Source organism: Mustela nigripes, chromosome 2 (genome assembly GCF_022355385.1).
Source record: "Mustela nigripes isolate SB6536 chromosome 2, MUSNIG.SB6536, whole genome shotgun sequence".
In the NCBI taxonomy this organism is placed as follows: Eukaryota; Metazoa; Chordata; class Mammalia; order Carnivora; family Mustelidae; genus Mustela; species Mustela nigripes.
The window spans coordinates 139,196,409-139,223,283 of NC_081558.1; the positions used below are offsets into that span (position 1 = coordinate 139,196,409).

Below are 26,875 nucleotides of genomic sequence, written 5' to 3' on the forward strand. Positions count from 1 at the left end.
AGTAGAGATTAGAAAATCGACGTTAAAAAGGTAGAAAAAGTAATTCCCTTAAACGTTGAAGGAAATGAAGAGATGACAACTGGGGGAGTGAAAATAAAGGCCCTCAACACTGGGCGAATTACCCTGTTAAAAAGGGAAAAAAACCAGAAAACTGGAGCCTGAAAGAAGTATGTTCTAAGCATACATTTTTAGCAATTTTATGTAACTCTTATCTTTTAAAATACCTTTAAGTACTTAAACTGAATGTCGGAGAGGCAAGTGCCATATTGCGAGCACTTCCATCTCTTCCCCGCCAGGGAAATGGCTGGTTTGTGTCCTAACACCTCCAGGAGCAACGAACTGGAAGGGCAGGAGAGCCGTGAACGCGTACTGAGCGAGCCCAGTGAACACGGACAGCAACGGGCAAGTCTTCCTGCCTGTTTGGAAATACCTCACGCTCTTTTAAACACCCTGAAGGTGTTTAATAGGAAGAGCCGTGGCTGCCCTGGGCTCCTGAGCCTGACCCGCTGCCCTATGAAAAGCCTCTACACATCTCCCGTCTCCCACAAGGGAAACAAGTGCTCCTTCCCCGCTTAGGGGGAATTCGTCCTTGACACCCAGTGAAACGACTCATATCTGGAAAACAAACCAAAGAAGCGGCGTTCCGACAATTTGTGAGGGCTGGTGCAGGCCAGAGGTAGGAAGTGGCAACTTTGCCAACTCCTTCCTGTGGCACTTTTTAAATCTCCCTTTGACCAGAGAGCTCATCTGGGCATGGGTGCTTCCAATCACTTCAAAGAATGCTCTCTGTTCTGGCGAATATTTGGGGGCCGTGGGCCAAGGCAAGTCATGGGCTAGCACTTTTATGCCGGGGCTTTGATCAAGCTTCCTTTAATCTCTTATCGTGGGTTTGATTCTCAGTTTGCACCGTATCCTCCGGACCTCCTCTGGGCTGACTTTTCTTTGAAGTCAGCGGCCGACCTGTGGGTAGAAGGGCTGTAGGAAACAGACACACAACTGTCAAACTGGTTGTAATTGTTTCTAGATTTTGCACTTTGTTTTGAATTACTCAGCCTCTCCCCAGAGCCACACCTGGGCTCTTCAGATGTTTCCTTATCTGTGTGTTTCTGACTTCTGAGTAAACAAATGGGGTTTAAAAACAAATAAAATTATTCACCTTCCTCATCAGACACAGAAAATGATGTAGTAAAGGTAAACGTATGGACACGGAATGGTGCTGACCAGATGTCTGTATAAAAGCACAGAAAAGTCTAAAAGACATTTGCAGCAGTTATATCTGGGTTGGCGGATTATGCATGTGTTTAATTTTGTCTTAGTTGCTTATCTTTATTTTCCAATTTGTATTAGATTAACATGCATTGCTTTTGCAATAAGAAAAAAAAGCATTTTTTAATTTAAGAAAATAGTCACATAAAGACAAGAGAAGTAATCTTCTATTAATAATGAGCTTATTTCTTATGAATGACAATTCCAAATGTTCTAGGCTGATAATATATGGCATACCATTTTTTTTTTTCCTAACTAATCTTCTTGTTACATTCTCCCAACTTCCTTGACTATAGAATTTTTAAAACCAGCTCAACTACCATCTGGGAAGTTATTAATTACTGTATTCATTACCAAGAGTCCATTGTGTGGGTATGGATTAGAAGATGCTGTACAAGCTGGGAAAATGTTTGGGGTCCTTAAATCAGGCAGACCTGTTTTGACTCCCCGAGCTTCACCACTTTTTAGTTGTACAAGATTAAGTAATTTCCCGAAGGTCAAGAAGCCAGTAAATGATGGAGCCCCAGGCCTTGTACTTAGGCTCCCACCGCTCTGAGTGCCCCACCTACTTCCCTCCATATTTTGGGTAGACCAGATGGGGCTGTGTGAGAAGCAGTGATTTGCATTCTCTCCCTTTCTTCTTTTCCACTCTTTCTCAGTTGCCCTTTATTTTCCCCTTGCCCTCGATTTCCTCCCCTCCCTGACACTCAGTAAGCATGGCTTCCCTCTTTCCCTAATGTCAGCCTTATCACCAGCACCTAGCCCTGGGTCTAAGGTAGGAGAAAGCATCAGGACTGGGAGGGTCTGTAGTACCCAGGAAGACGGAAGAGGTTAAAACAATAACAACAACAACAGATGAATTCTTCACAGCAGGGCAAGCAGATAGGCGAGTGGTGTGGAGCCCATTTGTACATCTTCTTGAAGTGGGCATGTAGCAGGATTCCTGCATATAATCCACCGGACTCTGGAGAGTGAAAATTCTCCGGGTTGTACGTGTCAGAGCAGTTCGTTTCAACCCTGGCTAATCATGTGAGTCACCAGCATTCAAATGCCCAGGATTCACCCTGATCAATTAAATCAAATCATCTGGGTGGTCTAGGCATTTTTTTAAAGGCTTCCTGAGTGGTTCTAATAAGCAGCCAGGGGGAAATCATCAGATTAGAGAACAGAAACACATGGAAAATGAGGACAAGAGAATCCAATATCCAATTGGATTCAATACCCAATCCAGTATCCAATCCAACATCTGAAAGTAAAGATGGTCTCATACTTGGATGAACCAGGCATATCTCGGCTTGCTTTTCCAGTCTGTGTGAACGGGCTCCCATCATGACAACCTATTCTAAGTGCACTTCAGTCCCTTATAAATCCCTGGCCCAGTAGTGCAGGAAGCCACACAGGAGTCTCCTGTGTACAAGCCCACTCCTGCCCTCCAGGCCTCCACTCTACTCTATTGCCTTTGGCCTGCATGACCTTTCACCCCAGACCAGATCCTTGACGGAGCTCAGGGTGTAGGGACTCTGTGAAACTGCCCTCCATCTGTCATTGTCCTGGAGGAGTCCCAAAGAGACTCCTGGTGCCTCCAGGTAAATAGCTGACTTATATTTTACCTCCATGTTGCCCGCTCCCAAGAACCACAAGGACCGATGGGCCTGGCTTAGAGGAGACTATACTAGCAAAGCCTGCATTCCATTCAGAACTATTTCTCTTTGCTGATGGACAAGGCTTTGTTTAAGGGACCTTTTAGCTGAGTTTGACTTTACTCCTCTACGGATGAGTTCTCGCTTATCTCAGAATGCTCCTGGGCCTTTCAGGTGACAGACCTGGGCACAATCACCCCACCAGTGGCCAGACATGATTAGAAATGACAAAATGGGGGCACCTGGGTGGCTCAGTGGGTTAAAGCCTCTGCCTTCAGCTCAGGTCATGATCTCAGAGTCCTGGGATCGAGCCCCACATCGGGCTCTCTGCTCAGCGGGGAGTTTGCTTCCTCCTCTCTCTCTCTGCCTGCCTCTCTGCCTACTTGTGATCTCTGTCTGTCAAATAAATAAATAAAATCTTAAAAAAAAAAAAAAGAAATGATGAAATGCCAGTTACACTGGAATTTCTCTACCTGTTACCTCAAGAAGAGGAGATCCTTGGTCTGCCTTTGGATGCCAGTGGCGTCCGTGCCATATGGTCCCCCTTTCCAACCTATATACCCTGTTTTGTTTTTTTTAATTTAAAGATTTTATTTATTTATTTATTTATTTATTTATTTATTTAAGAGAGAGCGAGAACATGCCCATGCACACATGGAGGGCAGGGCAGGAAGGGGCAGAAGGAAATGGAGAAGCAGGCCCTGAGAACATGACCTGAGCAGAAGGCAGACGTTTAACTGACTGAGCTGCCCAGTGCCCAAAACCTTGCTTTCCAACAACATCAATAGTTTGCTAACTGAAAACAGGATTTTTGGCACTATGCACAAGAAATATTTCAATGTTTATACATATACATACCCTAAAGGCTAGTTTTCTGGTCCTGTGTGTGTGTTTTATTTTATTTTCCTTTTTAATGTGTGTGTGTTTTAAAGAAATTTCTGCATGTGTCAGGTGCTCCTGGGGATACCGTCAGTAAAATAAAGGAAATCTAAAATAAGTACAATTGTCACAAGTAGCAAATAAATAAACTGGATAACATAAAGCTTTGTGCTATGAAACTTTATTATGGACTTAACCTTATTTAATGTTGGTTCCTACTTAATAGATCACAGATGCTTTTCCATGAGAATGAATTCGTGGGAATTATGAATATGGTCAATTCTTTTTATTTAATGCAGTTTGTTGTAAAGTCACAACCAACACTGAATTAGCAAGTAGAGAGTCTTGGGGAAATACAGGGTTAGGTTCTTAAGAGCCTTGGATTATACAGCATTTTCATCAACTGATCAATACATAATCTTATTTTATGTGTGTTTTTATTTAATTGAAAGACATGTTATTTGATATATGTCATTGGCTATTAATACTGAACTCCCAGCTGATAGATAGCGCTATAACTCATGATGGAACAAAGCTTATCTAACACAGGTTTTTTTCCTTGTAAGGCATAACACATCTTTCTGGTACTTGGAAACACTAACAGCCCTTCACCACTATGTCTGGGAGCCATTTTAAACCAGGAAATTACCAACAAAAAGCACAAAAAATATGAAAAATACGGCACTAAACAGACTGAGAGAAGGACCTTTGCTTATAGTCCTTGTTGGGGACACGCGTGGAAGATGACTCACATCTTTCACCAACTGCTCAGGTCTGCAAATGACCTCAAAATCACCACAAGTGTTGATTCTGGGGTTACAAATAAATTTTAGCCAGTAGGTGAGTTAGCAAACAGGGGATTTGCAAAAAATTAGGACCAGCTATACTTCTGTTTTTTCTTTGAGGCTTTTGAACTATCCAGGAAATGTACAAAACAGGCAACAATATTAAGTGGGAATGGATTCAATGAACTTCATCCTCAATTATTAAAGTTATATTTTAGGGTCAAACATTTTAAATAGGTTAGGCATCTATGTACAACGTAAGTGACACATCTGATTCTACGAAAAGATTTCTTTCATGACCCTCTTACTCTGCGTGGGGCTAAGGTTTAGGAAATGGTACATGAACAAAACTGTTTTCAGCTTCTTCTCTCCAAATCAGCCCAAACTCTTGGCTTTTTGACTCCAACCACATTAACATTTTCATTTCATTACCTTAAAATGACTATAATCAGCCTGGATTATAACTGTCCTGGAAGTGTCCAGAAGAGGTCAGAGAAATGTTGGGGTACCCAGGAACAAATGCTCTTATAAAGACCTTAGGACACCCATTTCTGACCCAACCTTCTGTCCTAAATGTTTGCTTTATTAATAGACACTATGCCTGATATTACTTACTAGGCAAATTTGACAAGTTAAAAATCTTTTTTGACAACATGCTGAACATATTGCTGACCTCATTCCCCTGCTAATACCCTCCTCTCGCCATCCCCCAGCCAAAATTAAGGCAAAGTCAGAACGTTTTGAAAGAACACAAGGAAAATGCAATGTAATCACAACGGGTCACAAAGGACTCCATTCAAAAGGCAGTAATGTGGAAACTAGAATCTAGGGGACCATTCCTGAAGGGAAAATGACTGAAAATTAGCAAGCACACAGAGTAACGCTAATAAAAACCAAATGGTTTTCATTACAAACATTCTGGATTCTTCCACGGTCCACTCCTCACTTTTAAATGAAATCCTTGTCCCCAAATTGCTTTTGTGATACCTTGGTTAAAGAAAGGTTGGGGGTGGGGTGGATGAGTACTTCACGCTGAATGTTCTTGACTGCTAGTTTATCATTTAATCAACCACTTCCTATCAACCCCTAGCTGAGTTCCAGCTAAGCCAAGGTCAAGTCTTACACCAGTCTAAACGGTCAGCACCAAGAAAAGCCCTCACTATACATTTGTTCAGCAACTGTCTGTGGATTTATACAGGTAGAGGGAATCACAGTGAATTTACTGAGAGCTGCAACTCTCAAGAAAGGAGACCAACTGGGGCACATGGCTGGTTCAGCTGATAGAGCATACAACTCTTGATCTCAGGGTTGTGAGTTCAAGCCCCATGTTGGGTGGAGAGATTACTTTAAAAAGACAAAAGAAAAGAAAGGAGACATATTATTTTGTGTTTTAGCTTGAGGAATAATTAGTTTATAACTATTTTATGTATGCATGTGACTGATTTACCTTAAATATATAGACAAAAACACACATGTGTGCATGTGCACACTTCTAAACGGTTAACCTGGAATCCATCTGTATCAGATTTACAGGGACAACCTCACTATCGGATTCATACATAGAGTGTAAAATATAGGATCTTCTTTTGGGTTCAGCCAAAGAGGCTCAGGTAATACTACTACTACTATTACTAATAATAGTCAATGATTGACATGTGTTAGGCACCAAGCACTTCCTGCTCTGGAGGCACTTTTCTAAAATCCTTAAAATTTGTTTTCCTTAAACTGTATATTTTGTTCCCATTTTAGAGCTGTAGTAATTGAGGACTGTTGTTGAGCAACAAAACCAAGGTTTTGACCTCAAGCAGTGGTGGACAGAGTCTGAGTTCTTCTGTGATGTTAAATTGTCTCTCTGGCTTTAAATTGTTTTTCCTTATTAATTTCTCTGCACAGTAAGATGTAATTACTCCTGTTTCAAGGAAATCTAGGCACAGAGTGGTTACGTGTTCAAGATCACCGATACGACTTTAGATAGAGCATAGGTCTAAACTTAAGCTGACATTTTTAATGCAATATCATTTTTTCATGTCCAAATAACATTAAAGAAATTTCAGAAGCTACACAGAGAGCAGAAGAGAAGCCAAATTAAATTATATGGCAACCAGTTTTGGGGGGTGGGGTCTGATGAACAATTAAGGCTTTAGTTGCTCTATAACATGAGTATAGCTACATGAATTCTTTTCACCTCATTTGGCCCTGAATTTTAGAATTTGTTGAGATAATCACAGAAATCTCAAGTCTAATGGACCCACAATAATAATCCTTTTTTGGCTCTTCTCAAATTAGTGAAATTCTTCAGCCTTATCTTATAGCCCATTTCAATGAATGGCTCACAGCCAAGAGATGACAGTCAACAATTTGCCAATAGGGATTCCTCCAAAATTCACAACCCAAAACATATTCTGTTAATAACAGAAAGCCCTGAAACTGTGTTACAGTTAAGTTAAAGTGCCATATGTCTAAAAATAATTTTTCTTTTCCAGGTCCAATTTGCATTTTGAATCCTAAAAGATTCTTTGCTAGCAAAAAGCTATTAGCGATTCTACTGCAATTTAAATACAATATATCACTTAAAATAAGTTATCAGGGCTGCATGTTGATTATAATGCTAATGAATAAAAAATGCTCCTTTTTGAAGAAAGATACTGAAGGTGATGAGAAAGGCTAAGCTGTTTCCTCAGCAACTCCCGACAGGCAGATAGCTCCCTGGACGTTGGCAGGTTTGTCCGAAGAGGAAGCAGGGAGTTTACACACCCGAGTTTCTCCCATGTAAGCATTTTGTTATTTCAGGTCATGTTATTGAACAAGAATGATCAGAGCAACTTCACTAATAGGTAATTACTAAGAACAACTCAAAACATTCTGCCTTTGCCACCAAATTTGATTAGACAGTGGTGCAAAAACTCGCAGCAGCAGGATAAGCTGGGTCATCAGTGCTTTTAGAATAATGAAGTCAGGGGTGCCTGAGTGGCTCAGTTATTAAGTAAGACTCTGCCTTCAGCTCAGGTCATGATCTTGGGATCGAGTCCCGCATCAGTCTCCCTGCTCAGTGGGAAGCCTGTTTCTCCCTCTCCCACTCCCCCTGCTTGTATTCCTTCTCTGGCTGTGTTTTTCTCTGCCAAATAAATAAAATTAAAAAAAAAATACTGAAGTCAAAATCAGTTATGAAGTTTCTTCTCTAGTAAGCACTATTCAATTCAGTACATGTAACAAACAGCGCTCAGGTGACGTCAGGTTGTGTTTGGCTCCACTTCTGTTTTTTAATGAATAAATAGCCCTTTTATATTATAAAAGACACAGAGGATTATGCTCAATCATTTGCCTTCTCAAAAAAAAAAAATTCTCCTCGTGGAGCATGAAAGACTCTTCATTTCATCTTGACAAATATTTTTGAGTCCCCCTATACATCGAACACTATTCGGAACTAAATACACCACAGTGAATAAGCAGGTAGTAATCCCCACCCTCAGAGCTTGTAGATTTTCTTCTGAAACAACACTGTTTCTTTCATAATGTACATGAACTCCTCTAGTGGAACTGTATCTAGCCATGCCAGACTAGAGGCGGACAAGGAGAGCCGGGCTAGTGGTAATGTGGGTCCTAGAGAGCTGGAAATGCTTCCCTTAGTAGAAATCGAGGTGGAAATTCTCCCAGAAACAGGAAAAGAGTGGGAAAGGGAAATACCTCCAGAAACTGTTTCTGTGCTGACCTGATTCTAGATTTAGCAAGGTAACTGAAACAACGGGGAAGAGAGTGACTGTCTTTGCTGCCAGCAGAGGAGACAGATGAGCAGAAGGGCTGAACTCAGGACCCTTGGCAGAGAAAACACAGAGCCAAGAAATCCGACTTCTGTCAGCAGGACAAAGCCTGAATAAGGACACACCTTTGCCGCCATATTGGTGTATCGGGTTCCCTGACAAATCACTTTGACTGGAGAACAGCGGTTTTGTGCCTTCAAGATAAGGAATCCGAGAATAAGTATAAGAAAATAAATAAATTATTTATTTATTTATTCAACCAATATGTATGGATAACTTACTATGTGCCCCACACCATGCTAGGTGCTGTAAACAGAATGATAAGTAAGTTGGAGTCAAAGCTTTTATTGCAGTGGGCAAAACTAGACATTGGTCAACTAACTACAAGTGAGATGTGAGCTACAGGTGTTTAGGGAGTGCTGGGAGTGAAGGAAGGATTGGCTGGGCAAAGGAGGAGAGAAGGGCATTTCATTCATTCATTCATTCATTGGTCATTCAACAAATACCTGAGTCAGGTACCAAGATGTTCTCCAGGTTGAAAAGGTGGGTGATGGCCTTGACATGAGGGCTGGAGTGTAGAGGCTATGGGTGTGGAAAGGTAGGTCAACTTCTGAAAAAAGGGTGCAGGATGGATAAAGACGAAGAGCTTCAGCACCCCCGGAGTGCTGCCTATCTTTGACTAGTGGAAGCAAAGGGATGGGAACTAATAAGCAGGAGTTTGGCCTTTGTCACCTTGTCCTGTGAGGGGGAGGGATGTGATTGCGAGAAAGCATTGACTTGTGTGGAGCCTGCAGGAAATGGCCAGCCTTGTCCTGTAAGTCCTCATCATGGGCATGTCATGGAGAGAGCTTTCCTTTTATTTTCAATCTCCATGGCTGGTCACAAAGTTCTAAAGCATCTCTTGGACACATGCCCTGCCAAATCAGCTCATGCTTCTCTGAGCTCTCGCTTGGATGGATCTTCTCCATGAATCCAGAGATCTTGTGGACCACAGACATTAGGCTGCTGGCTGGCCTCCTCTGTGTTTCATACATCACGACATCATTTGTATGACACATGGTGAGGTGAGAGAGGGAGCCTCAGATCATCGACGAGGCAAGATAACTCAAAGTATATTTCACAGAATATAAAAGCAATAATAATTGTAGGTACGCTCCCCACCCAAAGCAAGGAATCTAATCCCAATACTTTGCATGATGAGTAGATAATGGACGTTCCAAAAGAATCCTTCCTTCTCAGTTAAGTAAGTCTTCTCATAGTAAATTATCCATCTGTTATTTAAAAGCTTTGAAAAGCACACATGTACTCTATCAGCATCTTAAAACATTTTGATATGGCTTCTTTTTTCTGTTACTAAGCTGGAAGTAAAAATGACTTTTATTGTTCATTTAAAGTCAGATAGGCAATATCTGAAAAAAATTTTTAACTTTTCACACATAAATTGTGTGATTTTCTTATATTAAATAAAACAAGATAAAAACCTGATTCCATCAAGGTTTTAAAATTAATAGGTGTGGTAGTTGATGGCTGAGGGAAAAGGAGGATCCTTGGCTTTCTGCGCTGACAACCAAGATTGGTGAGCTGTTCCTCCCTCGGTAAATGAAGAAACATTTTCTTCCATGTAAACTGTTAGTCATGTACATAACTGGGCTCAGGTAGAGAAGTCTGGGCCAGTCTGAGTCTTATTTTAGGTAGATTACAAGGGTCAGCAACAGAGGGAATTCCCAGCAAAGTGCAACAGAGGGATGGAAACCCATAGCCAGTTGTGACAAAGGAGCCATAACCAGCCGTGTGATCCAAGAAAGTCCGCGAAGTTCTGGCAAAAGGTAATGAGGTTAAGAGCTAAGCTATGTTTCAGTCCCAGAAGACAGGGAAGGAAAAGCAGAAACTGGGGAATGACCAGAAGTGAGGTCCCAAGGGACAAGGTTAAGAACCCATGTAACTGGAGCTGGGGTCAGAGGCAGCTCAGGAGGCATGAGACAGAGCAAATTTGGAGTCAGAGCCACTGACTGTAACCTTAGTGAGTGCTTGGGCCTGAAATGGGTCTGACCCTGCCACACGGGCCCTGCGTGGAACACAACCAGTTGGTAAATCTTGCAAATGTTCTCACTTCTTTTCTTGGTTTTAATTTTACTACCAGAGCTAAAATAGATCGGGTCAAGTTTCATAGTGTCCATTTCTACTATCTTATAGTCCCTTTTAAAAGATTCATATTTGCATGGATAGGAGTTTATGGGGGCTTTCAAGGTACCACGTGTGCCATTTCTTCTCAACATATTGTTATATCCTTGCTACAGAATAATATAGATAGTGCTCTGAGAAATTTTCTGTTCAGTTAATGACTTTTTATATATGACTTCCTTTACTTGATCCACTCAAATATAATTAAATATTATTTCTCTGAACAAATACAACTATTAATATTTTGCTCCTTGGCTTCCAAGTTAGTGAGACCATTAATTGCTATATACATATGTTTAGGCATAATGAATTCATCTGGCTTCAGACTAGCAGAGGTATCAAAACAACCTAATTTCAGTCCGGTAATTTCATTATACCAGAAAATTAAGCCCATGGATTTAACAAAAGCTTTCTTTTCAGGAAGTATTTTTAAGTAACTACTGGATCCTCAAGTACATCTTATTATAAGTCTATAACGATTCGGGAGTTCTTTAAATAAGAATTTCTTTGAAGTTCAGGAAAGCCTTGATTAACCCAAGAAACTATTTAAAGATACGGGTTGGGCCATATCCATCATTTTATAGTTGACTTGCTTGTTTCTGCTTTAAAAATCAAGCACAAAGAAACGGATGCAGGGCTGGCCATTGGATGCCTGCTTATTGATTTCAATTTGACTGAACAATGATCTACTCTGTCCTGTGGACTAAACCTCCTCCCCATTTTTTTTTAGCTTCACAGCTAAGGTCCTACTACTGTTAGACTCCTCTGGACTAAAGTAGGGTCTTCGTTTTTGTTTTTGTTTTATTCATTTATTTGTCAGAGAGAGAGAGAGAACACGCGAGCGAGCTCACAAGCAGGGGGAGCAGCAAGAAGAGGGAGAAGCAGGCTTCCCGCTGAGCAGGGAGCCTGATGTGGGAATCCATCCCAGGACCCTGGGATCATGACCTGAGCCAAAGGCAGGTGCTTAACCAAATGAACCACCCAGGCACCCCAGGACTAAAGTTTTTTTAAAAAAGATATTTTTGGGGTGCCTGTTTGGCTCATTTGGTAGAAAATGTGACTCTTGAACTCAAGGTTGCAAGCTTGAGCCCCACACTGGGTGTAGAGATTACTTAAATATAAAATTTTAATAAGTAGATACAGGGTATCTAGGTGGTTTAGTCAGTTCAGCATCTGCATTTGGCTCAGGTCATGATCCTAGGATTCCAGGGTCCTGAGATTGAGTCCCATGTCAGACTCCTTGCTCAAAGGAGAACCCACTTTTCACTCTGCCACTCCCTCTGCTTGTGTTCTCCTTCAAATAAATAAGTAAGTTAAATCTTTAAAAAATAAAGTAAAATAAACAAGATTTTTAAAAGATATTTTGATTTCTAAAATGTGACAAATCTGTTTTGGGTTGTTTTCATTTTTTTTTTTTTTAATTTGGAAGGAAGACCGTGCCTGTGAGAAATGTTTAAACAGACACTTTGTCTTAAGAACTCACAGATTCACTTGGAGTGAAAAGATAAGTAAACATGAATTCATTAATAATTCTGTCAAGTGGAGCTCAACAGCATCAGGCTAGACAGGTGGCCTCCAGCATTTCCTCTCACTGGTTGCTACTAAGACACTTGAATTACGTAATTACATATGACAACACGTAAGCCCAAAGCCCTAACCTGTGCGAACTAACTTCTAGATCACCTGTCCCGTCCTAAGACTCAAGAATCTTCCTCTTGTCAGCAAATATTTACCTCCATTCAAAAGGAAATCTCCTGAAAACTCATCTCTGTGAGGGGAAACGGGATTAAAGGAGCATTTTAAGTGTTTAAGTAATAAATAAGTATTAAATGAAGAATTTAAGTATTCAGCTCTAAGCCCACTCGCTGAGTACTGCCACCAACTCTCTGCTTTAACCAAAACCCCTCCTCCTGAAGCTCCCAGGCCCTCCAGCATTTCAAGACCCGGAATGGCACAACGAGCTTTCTCCTGTCACTCCGAGTAGCATCCAAATCATCACTCTTCACGGGCTTTATTTAGGCTTCGGCCAGTTGGACCATTCCAGCCTCAGCTACCGTATTTCTTTAACTTTCTAAACATTAGAAAGACGGACACCTCACTGAGTCTCTCCCTCCATGAAAGTTCGGCCATCTTCCCAGGTAACATCAGGCCTATGGAGACCACCTCCATTCCTCCTCAGCTAGAGAACTTCTTAAACTTCTCAACTGCCATGACCTTCCCCTCCACTCCACATCAGTACATGCATTTTTTATGGTCCCATTCTGATGCTGCCATCACCCAGAATAGTTCTGCCTTCGAGATCTTCAACTCGAGTAATCTATGCTCTGACCTTCTGATCTGCAGAACTGTTTCCCTTTCTTTATTCCCTCTACACCTGCCCTTGAACTTCACTGAGAACTCACATCCCACTCTATTTTCCCTTTGCCTTCATCTTCCATCCAGCCCACATCCTGTAGTGCCATCATTTAAACCATCATCTCATCAAAGTATTCCATTCCCCTGCCCTCTGCAGGGAAGCCTACCCGGAATCCATCCAGCTGCCCTCCTTACCCTTCCAACTCTAGGCTGAGATATTTAATAATGTATTTTATATATTGATGGATTGACTGTCTCCTTTTTTATTGTGAGCGTCTTGTGAGCAGGGACTTTGTGTTATTCACTTCCACATCCTCAGCAACTAGAGCAGTGCCCAATAAATATCTGTTGGAGATATTATCAGTGAAAATCCCCTAACTGCCTGGTTTCATGCCATTTCAAATAATGGCCTTCAGTTTCAATAGGGTTATCAGTCTTGTGCACAGCCTTCCTACATACTTGGCCCTGGTTAGCCTTCCCTTCCCCTCTACACACTGCCCCTTTCCAGCTTTCAATACTCCCACTTTCTCCGCCAGCTTTTGCTTCTTACTTCGCAGCGGAAAGTGAAGTAACGGGATGGTGGGTGACATGCCTTTCTAACCTTCCCAGCTTTCAGATGCATTTGCATTCAGACCACCATTGCCTCTTTCCCCCTGGCAAGAGAGGAAGAGGGGGCCCTCCTCTGTCTAAGAGGAGTCCTGACATCTTTCCCCTGGATAGGTCCTCCCTTATGTTCCCAGGAACAAGACATACCAAGTTTCCCACCTTCTGCCTGAAATTTCAACTTTTTCCTCTCTGCTTTCATTTCTCATCTTATCAACCTTGCAGCTGCACTTAACTCCAGCGATCTGATTTTTAACATGCTCTCTTCCTTTTGCCTTGGTGATTTTACGCTTCACTGTTTTTCCTCCTACCACCCTGACTTCTCCCCTCCATTTTGACTCCTCCCCCTCCAGCCTGACTCCTCCCCCTCTATCCTTTTTGGAAATCTTCATTCCCTTACCAGCAAATCTCAACCACATCATGCATATGCTGATGGTTCCTGAATCCTCATATCCAATCCTAACTTTGCCATGGAAGGCTAGTATCTCAAGTCTACACTGGCTCAAAAGAGACTTTTTACTGCATGTTAAAATCTGTCCATTTTCTCCACCCTGTTACCATTCAAACCCAGGCAACGATTAGCTCTCATCCCAAAAAGTGGGCAATGGAATAATTTCCTGCTCACAGACATTCCTGACTTATAGTCAGTGATCCTTCCCAACATGATCAAGCATGCTTCATTTAAAACCCTTCCTTCTGTAACTTCTCAGAGCTATTAGTAGACGGTCCAAACACTTTAACATGCACTACGAGATCTTACACCTGCTCATCTCCGTGCCAATACCCAACACTCCCCCTTCCCATCCCCACGTTCACATCCCTATACACACCCTCTATGACATAGCCCTACAGCTATTCCTTCGGTTCCTCCATCTTGCCAGTCTCCCCCTCACACTTGGGACACGGAAATGATATTCCCTCATATGGGTAAGTCTTCGCCTCCACTTTCGCAGGTATGAGCTAGCCAGCAGGCAAGCTTGAGAATGCTACACCTCCGCTTAAAATCCTCCAGATTATCCCTGTAAGATATTTCTCTGTTTTCTGTAGACTTTAGGAGGAATCACAACCCATGTGGTACATGATCAGGCTCCCATTTACTTTTCTAGTACCATGACTTGCTAGCCTAGTGCATCCTTCCAGCCATCATGAACCACATTCAGGACCTAAACTCACCAAGCCTTCTTCCCTGGTGTGCTGCATCTAGCCTGTGTTCGTGCTCCATGGGTCTGCCAGTCTCTGACTATCCTTCAGCCCTTAGTGGGTGCCATTTCCTCTTGAGAACGCTTTCCTGGCCCATTACAATCACTGTAGCTGCCCACTCCCATGACTAATCTGGTTCAGGTGCTCCCCTCTCTGCTTGCCTCTGCCATAGAGCTTATCCAAACCATTGGGTCATTTTGTTTCTTGGTCTGTCATACTGAGTGGACGACCACTTTTCTAAGGACAAGGTGTATCTGAGTTCACGTTCCTGGGTGTCTAGAAAAGGGTGCAACATTTAGAAGGTGCTCGCTTAATGTTTTGGGGGAAAAATCAACAAACGAATGGACAGATGAATGAGTAAATGAATGAGCAGATGAGGAAAGATGTGGTTCTGATGTCTCTGTGAAAACATTCCCACCCACATCATTCCCAGGACACTTGGAAGGATGTGCTGGTTCAACTTCAACATTACTAGCGAATAGGCCCAGTGCCTCAGCCACTCTAATTTAATTTTCACAGGGTGGCACAGATTGAAAAGCACCTGTTAAAGGAATTCGTTGGTTAATATACCCCTCCTTTTAAAAACACGAACATTTGTGTAATTCTTATGTACCTTAATATCAACTGATTTAAAATGTTAAAGTGCTTTTCTTCCTGACACCTAACAGAGACCACTCCATTGAAGGAACAGGAACTTGGCCTGAGTATTATTTTTAAAAATTTTCCCAAATTATCCTAATAAGCACCCCGAGTTGAGAATTTGTATTTTTCAGCATGCCTCAGACTTTATTGCACACACTCTTCTGCTGGTTGCTGATGGTTCCTGAATCCTCATATCCAACCCTAACTTTGCCACATATATTAAGATTGAAGCTGCAGACTCAGTAGGTCTGAGGTGGGGACTGAGAATGTGCCCTTTTGCAAGTTTCCCGGCTGATGATGATGCTGATGGTCTACGGACCAGACTTTGAAGAGCAAGGATCTGGTTATTCTCCTACTGCAGCATGTCTCTGGCTTATTTACTTTTAGGGGGTCGATCCATGGCAAGGGAAGGGCTAATGGTGAGAGTGTGCCAAGGCAAGCGTAGAGTAACTATGTATTCAAATCAGTGTACCTGTAGGTAGGTCCTGCTTTATAGGAAATTTGGATCTAAGCTCCCATTTTTCTGACGGTGCTCGTTTTAACTTCTTTACAGGCTGACCTGTCAACCACTGAGCTAAGATAGAGCACAGAAATCAAGGAAAGTGTTAATAAGGGATGACAAATTTTACCTGAGAATATCTAGAGTGTACTACTCTTTTCTTTGTCTCCCTCTCCTTCCCTCTCTCTTGACCACACTTTCATCTTTAAAAATACATTGACTGTAGGGGCACCTGGGTGGCTCAGTGGGTTAAGTCTCTGCCTTCGGCTCAGGTCATGATCTCAGAGTCCTGGGATCAAGCCCCATGTAGGGCTCTCTGCTGAGTGGGGAGTCTGCTGCTCCCCCCCACCCCGCCTGCCTCCCTGCTTACTTGTGATCTCTGACAAATAAATAAAATCTTTAAAAAAAATACTGACTGCTTTTTGACTCTCAATAAGTAGCTTTAAACAGTGTATCTGTAACTTGCATGAAAAAAAGCACATTAAATGGAATATATCTGTGCCTTATACCTAAGGGGCACCTCCCCAAAGGATGTGTAATGTGAAATGGGCTGTCATTAGTCTTTGCTGTTTCTCTGTGAAATGAGACACTATAATTCCAATTTTGTAGATAAGGAAAATAAAACTCAGAAAGCTAAACTTACTTAATTAAGATCACATGCTAACAACACAGGATGTGGCCAAAACTTGCATCCTAGTTCCCCCATGCTACGTTGGCTTTAATGGAAAAAGAGATTGTGCCTTAATTATTCATAACACTTGCATCTCTTTGAAATATAGCTTACTATTTAACAGCCTTTCTTCTATACATATCTATGGCTGGAATTTGTCTATTTTCTATTCATCTAATTATTAACATATTGAAATGAATACAAAGTGGCCTTAGAAGGCCACATAAATTAATTCCTATACAACAGATGACAAAGAAAAAGGAGGATAAGAATAATGCTAATGTATCAGACGGCATACAAAGAAGTCCTATAATTACAGGGTAAAAAAAAAATTTGACTTTTAGTAGCAGTCTGGGGGAAAATGGAAACATTTTGGAGAACCCTGTATGTGAAACCAACACATTTTAAAGCAGGACTCTCCAGGGTAACTGCTCCACGGCAGACCCCGTATTCTGACCTTGATTCAGAAATGGCTGGTCCACCAAGCCCTCTGATCCCACCTGCATCCCTGACTCCCTCTGAAAGCAAAACCCCGGCTCATGCAAACAACGCTTCCAAAGTCCGATGCTGAAGTAATTTTAATTTCCTACTTGATTTTCTGTTTCCCAAGACTTTCATCAACATTACGCTCATAAAATCCAAGAATAGATACTCGCTCAAACAGAGATGCTTGAGTGAGGTTATTTGGAAAAATTTGGTAGCCCCTGAAAATGACCCATAACCATTCTGAATTGCAGAAATGGGACTAAATATTTAATAGCAATCAGGAGATCAAAATAAAATTACCTATAGACGGACACTGGGGAGATGACAAAAAGGGGTGAGGGTAGTTTGGTTTTGTTTCCTTTTTTTTTTTTTTTTAAGATTTTATTTATTTATTTGACAGAGAGATGACAAGTAGGCAGAGCAGCAGGCAGAGAGAGAGAGAGAGAGAGAAGAAAGCAGGCTCTCCGGTTAGCAGGGAGCCTGATGTGGGGCTCAGTCCCAGGACCCTGAGATCATGACCTGAGCTGAAGGCAGAGGCTTTAACCCACTGAGCCACCCAGGCACCCTTGGTTTTGTTTCTTAATGATTATATTAAGTTACAACTTGCATACCATAAAATTTGACCAAGACTTTTTAATAAATTTATACAGTTGAACAAAACCATCACCACAATCCAACTTTAGAACACTTCCACCTCCCAAAAGACTCCCTTGACCCATTTGCAGCAATCCCTGCCCCACTCCCAGCCCCAAGCAATAACTATCCTTGCCTTGTGCCTTTTGTAATTTTGCCTTCTCTGGAAATTTCATATAAAAGGAAGTGTATAATATGCCAGCTTCTGTGTCTGACTTATTTCACTTAATATAATGACTGAGGTTCACACGTACTGTTGTATGTGTCAACTTTTTATTGTTGTGTGGTATTCCCATTTATGGCTGTACCATATTTTGTTTATTCACCTGTTGATAGACATTTGGGTCTTTTCCAGTTTGGGCTATTATGAATAACACCATAATGAACAATCACATAAAAGTTCTTGTGAGGACATGTGTTTTCATTTCTCTTAGGTAAACACCTAGGTGTGGAATTGCTAGGTCGTATACAAAGAGTGTGTTTAAGTTTTTATGAAAATCACCAAATGTTTTCCAAAATGATTTTTACATATTCAGTTGTGATGTCCTGAGGTATTTTCCACTCACACCAACATATATGATGGCTCCAGTCTCTACATCCTCACTAACACTTCATACTGATTTGTTTGTTTGTTTTTATTAAGCCTTTCTAGTGGGTATGAGGTGAGGTTGCATTGAATTGAGAGACTATATTCCAGTTTTCAGTCAGTCAGAAACAGGCTCAAGAGCAGCCTCCTCCACTCCACCACTACACTGTATCTCCTCTCCTAAATGATCAGAGGAAATGAAGTCTTTCAGGATTCAAAGGTTTGGGAATTTTCCCCTCATGATTTTTTAATTCTCTATTTTTAAATTTCCCTTCAATAATCTATGAATATTACCAATTTGATCTTCCTATTATATCAAAGGGTTACTGGAAAGCACCTTGCTTTAGCCTATGGATTTGGTGATGAACAGAACAAAGGAAGACCCTCGAGCCACAAGGGGTCTTCCCATACCTCTCACTCTACCATGTTAAGTGTATAGCTAGGGTCCTCATCCCAGCCCAAGCTACAGTTTACAGACACTTTCCTTCCCATATAGGTAATTTTCATAGCTGTAAAACAAACCTTAGGATTCCAAATAAGCTTACCAGGCATTGCTAATTTTCTTCCCCTTTAGCCATTTCATTCAACTTACCTATGTTTTCCATGCCTTGGCCATGCATTAAGGAGGGAAAAATGGCAGTGCCCTCCTGCTTAAATTCTACCCAGCAGGTAAGAAAAATATGTTACATATGTTTGTATTTATCACATAATTGATTCCCTTCTTGGAAAGGATTTGATTGACAGATGCTAATTATAACCAGAGAATTTTTAAAGAGAGTATTGCTACACAATTGTCAGGAGAATGGTGTCAGGAAAGCTGCCCAAAGCAAACTGTCACATGCCACATTTAAATTAACAAGGCAGCTTCAGCTGGCTTTCCAATAAGATACCTGCTGTGGAAACCTGCTGTGTTCTTACTGCCCAGAGGATTTTTTTCCACCTTAATTACATAATGAAATAGCCTCATCTCCTACTCTAAAAGGCTGCCACGCACCAGGTAGCCCTCCAGAGTCCGTCTGATGTCTTTCCTGGACTGATCTAGTTGTGCTATGTTCCTTCATGGAGACTTCCGGGCTGTTAACAGGCAAGAAAGGAGAGAGACCATGGCCAATGGCGAGCCAGGGATTCCCTGTTGCTTCCAGGAAAAGGTCAGCTGACGCCAAGACACCTCACCTAGGGCATTACCAGAATCTGATCCTTGCAAAAATGATCAGGAATTTGAAGGTTCATATTCAGAATATGAACCCATTATCTCACCATGCTGAATCTATCTTTCAAGTGAACAGAATGCCTCTTTTCTTTCTATTAATAATTAAACACTCATCAAAAGTTTGCTTGGTAGGAAAAAAAAAAATTTGCCTGGTGAGTAGAGAATTAAAGAGGAAAGGAAATGAACAATTCTGAGAGGTTTCATCCAGGTCTCCATGCTCTGTGAACCAATCTCTCGGGTCTACCATAATTATGCAGCATACAACCTACACAACTGTACGGACAGTCTTTTTCTCTCTCTTGTGCATCATATTGCTCATGTATCTTAACTTAGCTTCTCTATCCCCTGGAGAGTCTAAGACAACACTGTTAATATTTGCTTCTTTAGACCCCTCAATTCCAGGTTGTATTTGCTGTGCTAAAAATCACTGATGAAGATGTTCAATGTTCTCAGTAAAATAGTTGGTTTCTGGATTGAAGAGAGATTTATTTATTCTCCTCCTTCTCAGTGTGGATTTAATTATTTCAACGCTCAGAGAGTCTTCTTATGCCTCTGAGCATTAGGTTCTAGCAGGAGAGGAGGCAATCTGCTTTCATATGTACAGACATAGGGTATTAAATGTTGGAGAGACTCCTAGTCTCCTTTGAGACAACATGAAGAATTGGTCATGAGTATGAGTTCTGGAACCAGGTGCCTGGGTTAGAATCCTAGCCCAGGTTCAATCATCTGTAAAAATAAGATGTAATGGTACCTATCTCCCAGGGTCATTATGAGAATCAAGGGTGTTAATATGTAAAAACCGCTTACAGTAGTGCTAGACACATAAATAATCAGTGGTAGTTATTATTATTTTATTGTATTATATTCTAGTATTATTCGTCTGTATTCTATTATTATATTCCTCTACAAATCCATGTAACATAACATTCCTTCCCTACATCTCTATAATACATTCCTCAATTTATTTTTTTTTTATTTTTTAAAGATTTTATTAATTTATTTGACAGAGAGAGAAATCACAAGTAGGCAGAGAGGCAGGCAGAGGGAGAGGGGGAAGCAGGCTCCCTGCTTAGCAGAGAGCCTGATGCAGGGGTTGATCCCAGGACCCTGAGACTATGACCTGAGCCGAAGGCAGAGGTTTAACCCATTGAGCCACCCAGGCGCCTCTACATTCCTCAATTTAGTAATGAAGAGGCAGCTTGGTGGGAAACATCCATGTGTGTAGGTGGGCGCAAGTCTGAATTCTTCAGAGATAGCCTTCCAGTAAGTAGCTACGGAGGATGTCTTGGTTCCCTCTGACCGCTGTAACAAATTACCACAAACCTAATGGCTTAAAACAGCACAAATTTACTATCCTGCAGTTCTAAAAAGGGGTATCAATGCAGCATTCCTTCTGGATGCTGTAAGAGAGAATCATTCCTTTCCCTTTCCAGCTTCTCAAGGTGGCACACATCCTTTGGCTTATGGCTGCTTCACTCCAACCTCTGCTTCCTGCACTTCTGGGCTTCTATCTCCTTCTTTGTTTCTAATGCTCCTCCTGCTCCCTTCCCCTTAAAAGAATGCTTGTGATTACACAAGGCCACCCAAATAATTCAGGTTAATCTCCCTCCTTTGAGATCCTGAATCCAATCTGCAAAGTCCCTTTTTTCCAAATAAGGTAACATATTCACAGGATCTGGGGACAGGAAGTGGCTATCTTTAGGGAGGCATTACTCCACCTACCACAAAGGGAAAAGCACTGGATATCTCTGGAGATCTTCAAGCCAATGGAACCTACTCGGAGGTGACTCTACCATCCCAAGGGGACCATGGCAATGTCTGGAGACAATTTCTGGCTGTCTCAAATTTTTGGCTGAGAGGGCAATGGTACGAGACATCTAGTGAATAAAAGGCCAGGGGTGCTGCTAAACATCCTATAATGTACGGGACAGCCCCCTCCCCCAAAAAGAATTATCCAGGCCAAAATGTCAACAGTGATGAAGCTGAGAAGCCTTGATTTAAAGCATGTGATTCCTTGAAATCTTCTGAGTCAGTAAGGCTTCAGCACAAAGGAAGCCAGTTTCAGGACTTAGAATCACATGGAGAAGTTTGAGAGATCACAAGTAAACTCATAACTCCATGTTTTTGACCATCTTAGATGGTAAATAAGAGATGAATAATATTACTCATGCTTTAATAGTAGGGTTTTGAACACTGCCTTAACTTGTTATTTGTTAAGTAGTGTTTGTTTTATTTTGGGTTTGGTGTAATCTTTCATACTGATACATTTCATACACACACAAATTATCTTTAGGTATGTGTTATAAACATCATTTGAGTCTATTATAGATATTTAAATTTACAGATGCTCAGATTTAACATACCTAATACCAAATACACTTCAAGATATCCATGGCCTGCAAAATTTCAGTTTTGCCTTAGTATGACTTGATTTCTATGTATTGACTTCAAAGGATCGAAGAGTTTGGTTTTTTTGTTTTGTTTTCCCCCTGGCTTGTCATTTATTTATTAATTTTTTTTAAGTCAACTCTATGCCCACTGTGGAGTTCAAACAACCCTGAGATCAAGAGTCGCACGCCCTACCGACTGAGCCAGCCAGGCACCCCCTGGTTGTAATTGAAAAGTGTCCAGTGATCCTTCTGAGTGACCCAGAGAGCAACAGGCACAGCCACTGTCTACTTGTGAGCTGTTGTGGTGATGTCCCATCAGGTCATTCCTATTCAGTTTACAGAGCTGGTTAGCCTGTGACGAATCTTATAAGCAAAGTATCAGCTGTCTTCCAAGAGCTTTATTGGCTTCATAAAGTCAACCTTAGCTCCTTTAAAGATGTCTGGTCATATCTGAGTCTATGCATGTTTCTCTCAAATGCGACATTTCAGTCAAAGCCTGGGCCTCATAACCAATGTTTCCAATTAGGGCCGCATCAGCTCTTTGAGGGCAGTGGGGGCTCTGGGAGCCTGTGCAGCACACTCATCACTTGCCCTGACACCCTCATCCATCCGGAGAACGATTTAAGCTAGAACCAACTTTCACTGAAAGTGAGCACTTTGCCTAGAAATACCTACTTTTCCACTTCTCTAGAATTCCATGCTTGTGTCTGAATTCCCCCAGTCTTTTAAAGTCATCTAGAACTGTCAAGAGGAGACTTTATACTCTTTTCAACATCTTTTTCCTCCCATCTTTCTCTTCCCTTCCGTCCACTGGACTCTGCCCTTTGCCTTTCTTTAATACTCTCTTCTGCCCAAGAATTCCTGTAGAATTTTGTTAATTTGCAGCAACTTCTAAAAATAGCAGTTGTATCTTCTATGGCGGAAAAGGTTTACTAACTAGCAGGGGACTGTGGGCGTGTGAGCAGGCACGAGTGTGAATACTGTATCCACGAGTGTGTGTTTCATCTTCATTTCATCTCTCAGGAATAATAGTAACTATAAACCTGGAAGTATTCTAACAGTTTGTAAACAGAGCTGAATAAAAACAGAGTTATTCAGCAACTGACGCTATGTCTACTGTATACGTTTCTCTGCCAAGGAACAGTTTTGGAACTGTTTTACATCTGGAATGATTTCTAACCTCCCATTAAAGGATACATGTCAAATATGTCTTAATGAATGGAGGTTTGCTAAACACTATTTTGAAAAGCTGAAGGCCCACCCCTAAGCAGTAAGTCACATCTAAGAGTCCAGATTCCAGGTATCACATTGCTAATTGTGGTAGGTACCCCGAGGGGAATCTGCCCAGATCTCTATGCCTCCCTAGTGAAAGGACTCCATTTCTTCAAAAACAAAATAAAAAAGAAAGAGAAAATGGAGTAAGAAAGAGAGAAAGTGTGAAAGAATCTATAGCTTAAGAAACTTAAAAGACATGTCAAGTGTATTAAGGACAGAGAAACTTGGAGACAGTCAGAGGTTCACAGGAGACAGAGGGTGACAGGTAAGCAGGAGGTTCTCGAAACAGGAAGGTAATGAGCTTATAGTAAAAGCAGCTGGTAAAGAGAAAAGTGGGGCAGGGTTTGGAGGAGGAGCAAAAGGTAAGATTGACAAGTTAAGCACACACCAACTCTGGAACAGTGACCCTGGACATCTCCCAGCCAGGGTATCTGTGCAGCCATTTCCTGGGGAATAAATAAACTTCTTTGGTTTCTGGGAAAGCCTTTGGATGGGCAAGTCCCTATTAGTATGTTGAGCAGCCAGTGGCTAATGTCCCAATCAGGCCTCCCTCCAGTCATGCAACCACATCTTAGGTGTCCTGCCAGCACACATGAGTTCCAGAACGACTACAGCAATGAAAATCTCAAAAAACAATACAGAAAAGCAAAGGGCAAATATTCAGAACACAAGACTACCACCTAAAATCCTGAGACAGTTTCTCATCATTATTTTGCAAAGGACAATGAAGATCAAAAACCCAGATAAAACCATCTAACAGCAAATGGTTCAAAATCATTTGGGACAGGTTATTTCTCGGAGGAAATGTAAACATTAGAAAGGAGGTTTAGACTCTCCTGCCAAAGGAGACAAGAGGTAAATGCCGTGTTCATATCCCAGGGTGTGGTGCTCAGCTGCGACCTTTCTTCTCCTTGTCAACATGTTTTTCTTTTATGCACCACAGTCTAACCGATGTGCTATCTCAGAACTCCACATGCTTTCTCTGTTCCCTTCTCTGACTTTACAGACTACATTTCACTCCCTTCTTGGTTCTCACTTGCTCACGACCTGCATCGAGAAATCAACATTAACGATACGGCCACGCTCACCAGTTCAATGGGTTGATTTTCTTTCTCCAACCACGGGGCAAGCTCCATTAAGCTAGAGATATAGTTCTCTATCATCCTACCAAACACTCCAGGTATGAAAAAAGTAAGTTCTTTTTTGGAATAAACTAGCTAATTAATCTACTACTTATATTTAGATTCTCCTTGACTATAAATAAATGAGGTATAAGGAATAAAAGTATAAACAAGGAAAATGTAGGGATGCTTGCCTATTAGCATTTGATTTTTAAATGCCATCCATTATTTGCAAAACTTTTAAATTTAAAAGCCATCTTCTTACCTGATTTTATGCAGTCTGATGACTTACAAATACCATCTAGAAAAAGAAGGAAACATGCATAAATATTTCCAATATGGTTTTCTAATTTCTCACTACCTTCTGTTCTCTTAAAAACTGCCAACTAAATAATCAATTCCATCAAGCAAGAGCTAAGAAACCCGAGTATTTATATCATTGTCAATAGCTAGAAATAAATATACAGAAATAAAATTGGCAAATCCTAAATTTAAAATTTTGATAATGATGAAAACAGTGCATTAATTGTATCATCTCTACCCACTAAGACCTAGGTCTATCAGATTGAAATAATCAGCCCTTTTAGTCTGATAATCTTTTTTTTCTTCCTATTAAGGAACCAATCTTTTCTAACCCTTATTGTGAAAAACTTCTAAGACTCAAATTAGACCTCTTAGATCCCTGTGAGCTCCTTTACATTTTCATTGACACAACAAATTGCACTAATTGAAGTTGGCCATAAAATTGTGCACACCTTAATTAAATAAAATTACACATTAGAATCCTTCTAACATAAGCATGAGTACACTAAATATACTCGGCAATTAATAACTTAGCTCAAACATGACAGACATTGTACTTTAGTCCGAGTTCATTGTTTAGACATAGCGATGTGACATTTTATAAAGGAATCTTTAGACCACCATCCTTCAGCATCCCTCTCTTTAACACATTCATTTGGCAGATGAAAAAAGCATCAGATGAAGACCCCACTCTTGTGTGCAGGTATGTGCACACAAGTGTGGTAGTAACTCACCATCATAGGTTGCATAGAGTGCGATCATCGTTGCAGCAATGACAGTAAGGAGCAGGACAAGGACCGAGAGACTGATCTCCAGGGAGGTCCATCGTTGTTTCTTTGGCCTTGGAGTACTGATATCCGTTATATCCATCTGACTTTCTGATCTGCCCATCACCTAAAATCTGTAAATAAAAAAAAAGAAAAAGGTCTTTGAATACCACTAATAACAAATAAATAAATAGAGAAAAAGAAGAGGAAATGTATATACAATTTTCCATAGGCTTAATGTGGCTAAATAAAAGTAAAGAGTTAATTCATTTTAAATAGAAATAAATTGTTGTTGAAAGTCAGAATTTTGATTCTGAAAACAAAGAGTACAGAGCCAATGAATCAGACATGACAGGTCATAATCAATCCATCTTTCTCTCTTTCTTTTTCTTTTTTTTAAATATATATATATGTATCACTGATGATCCAAGCAAAATTAGACAAGAAGTCTCAGCTAAATACTCACATAGGACTCCTCTGGCAGTTCATAAGCAAATAACTGCTGCACCATCATAAAGCAAAGTTTTAAACTCACCCTTTTGAACTTTGGACAACATCAAAGGTGAATTTTGTATCTTGCGCCAGTGGCTTCTTTATAAGCATGGAAATCAATGACTAATACTTTGAGGTTTTGACTAAGCAATAATTTGAAACATGAATACAGATAAAAACAAAAAAGGAACAAACACTTGTGAGAGTTAATTTTTAGTCTTAAAAACAACTTTTATTTTACAGTTCAAAATTATAGCTACTGCTGATGTGGGTATCTATTAACTGGTTAGGCAACATTCTGAAAATGGTTACTTGTTAAGCCCAAAGTCAGCGGTTTACACTCAGGGATGAAAGATGTTACCCTTAATCAATGTTTCTTTATGCGATGGAAGAAGAAAAAAATATATATAATTTTAAAAAATTCTACTTATTTAATTAAGTATTATTTAATTTGTATTTAAATTAATTAATTTAATTGTATTTATTTAAGATACTTATTTAATTTGTATTTAAATTAATATGAATACTTCTACTAAGAGCTGACATTTATTGAGTACGTCCCATGTGTCAGTTCTTAGTGCTTTATACTAACTGATTTCATCTTTGTAAGGTGGCCACTAATATTCCAATTTTGTACTTAGGAAACTGAAGCACAGAAAATTCAGGTAATTTGTCCAACTACACAACTAGTAAATGTCCTTTACATACAACACATTTGGTCACTGCTTGAAATAGAAATATATCATCAAACAATAAAAGCTATTTTAGATCTTAGTGCCAGAAGTTTTGAGAGAGGGGGGAAGGAAAATCAAAGGCATGTAAGCCGAAATACTAAATTTCATTATGTTTCTCTTAGAGGCCTTGTGATTTTTTTACTGACCATCCACCAAAGCCCAGACTTCAATTTTTCTGCATGACTGTAGAAAAGAGCATCATAAACTGACAGACTAGCTGTTTATAGTTTGATACAAATTAAGCATATAATTTAGTTCCTAGATGAAGTGACTGCTCAGAAATACCCCTAGAGTTAAAGAGCTTTGTTGAATACCCACAATCTCCTGTGAGTGTGTTTTGTGGAAACTGAGGCACAGGATAAAGTTGAAATGGAGTCTATATTTGAAGTGTGGCCTGGAA

At 40.6% G+C, this 26,875-nt stretch overlaps 1 protein-coding gene across 4 annotated transcripts in view; it reads right to left on the reverse strand.

Annotated features, from left to right (window-relative positions):
- MME (membrane metalloendopeptidase) overlaps positions 1-26,875 on the reverse strand; it is a 97,402-nt gene that overhangs the window by 66,978 nt on the left and 3,549 nt on the right. For 3 of the 4 annotated variants that reach the window (XM_059391703.1, XM_059391705.1, XM_059391704.1), the window contains exons 2-3: positions 25,217-25,383; positions 24,445-24,480 (exon numbers count right to left, since the gene is read on the reverse strand). In XM_059391703.1, the coding sequence (XP_059247686.1) occupies positions 24,445-24,480; positions 25,217-25,373 (193 nt within the window). In that variant the 5' untranslated portion in view covers positions 25,374-25,383. Of the gene's footprint in view, positions 1-24,444; positions 24,481-25,216; positions 25,384-25,715; positions 25,738-26,875 lie in introns of those variants that run through there. The other variant, XM_059391706.1, reaches the window with a different exon arrangement.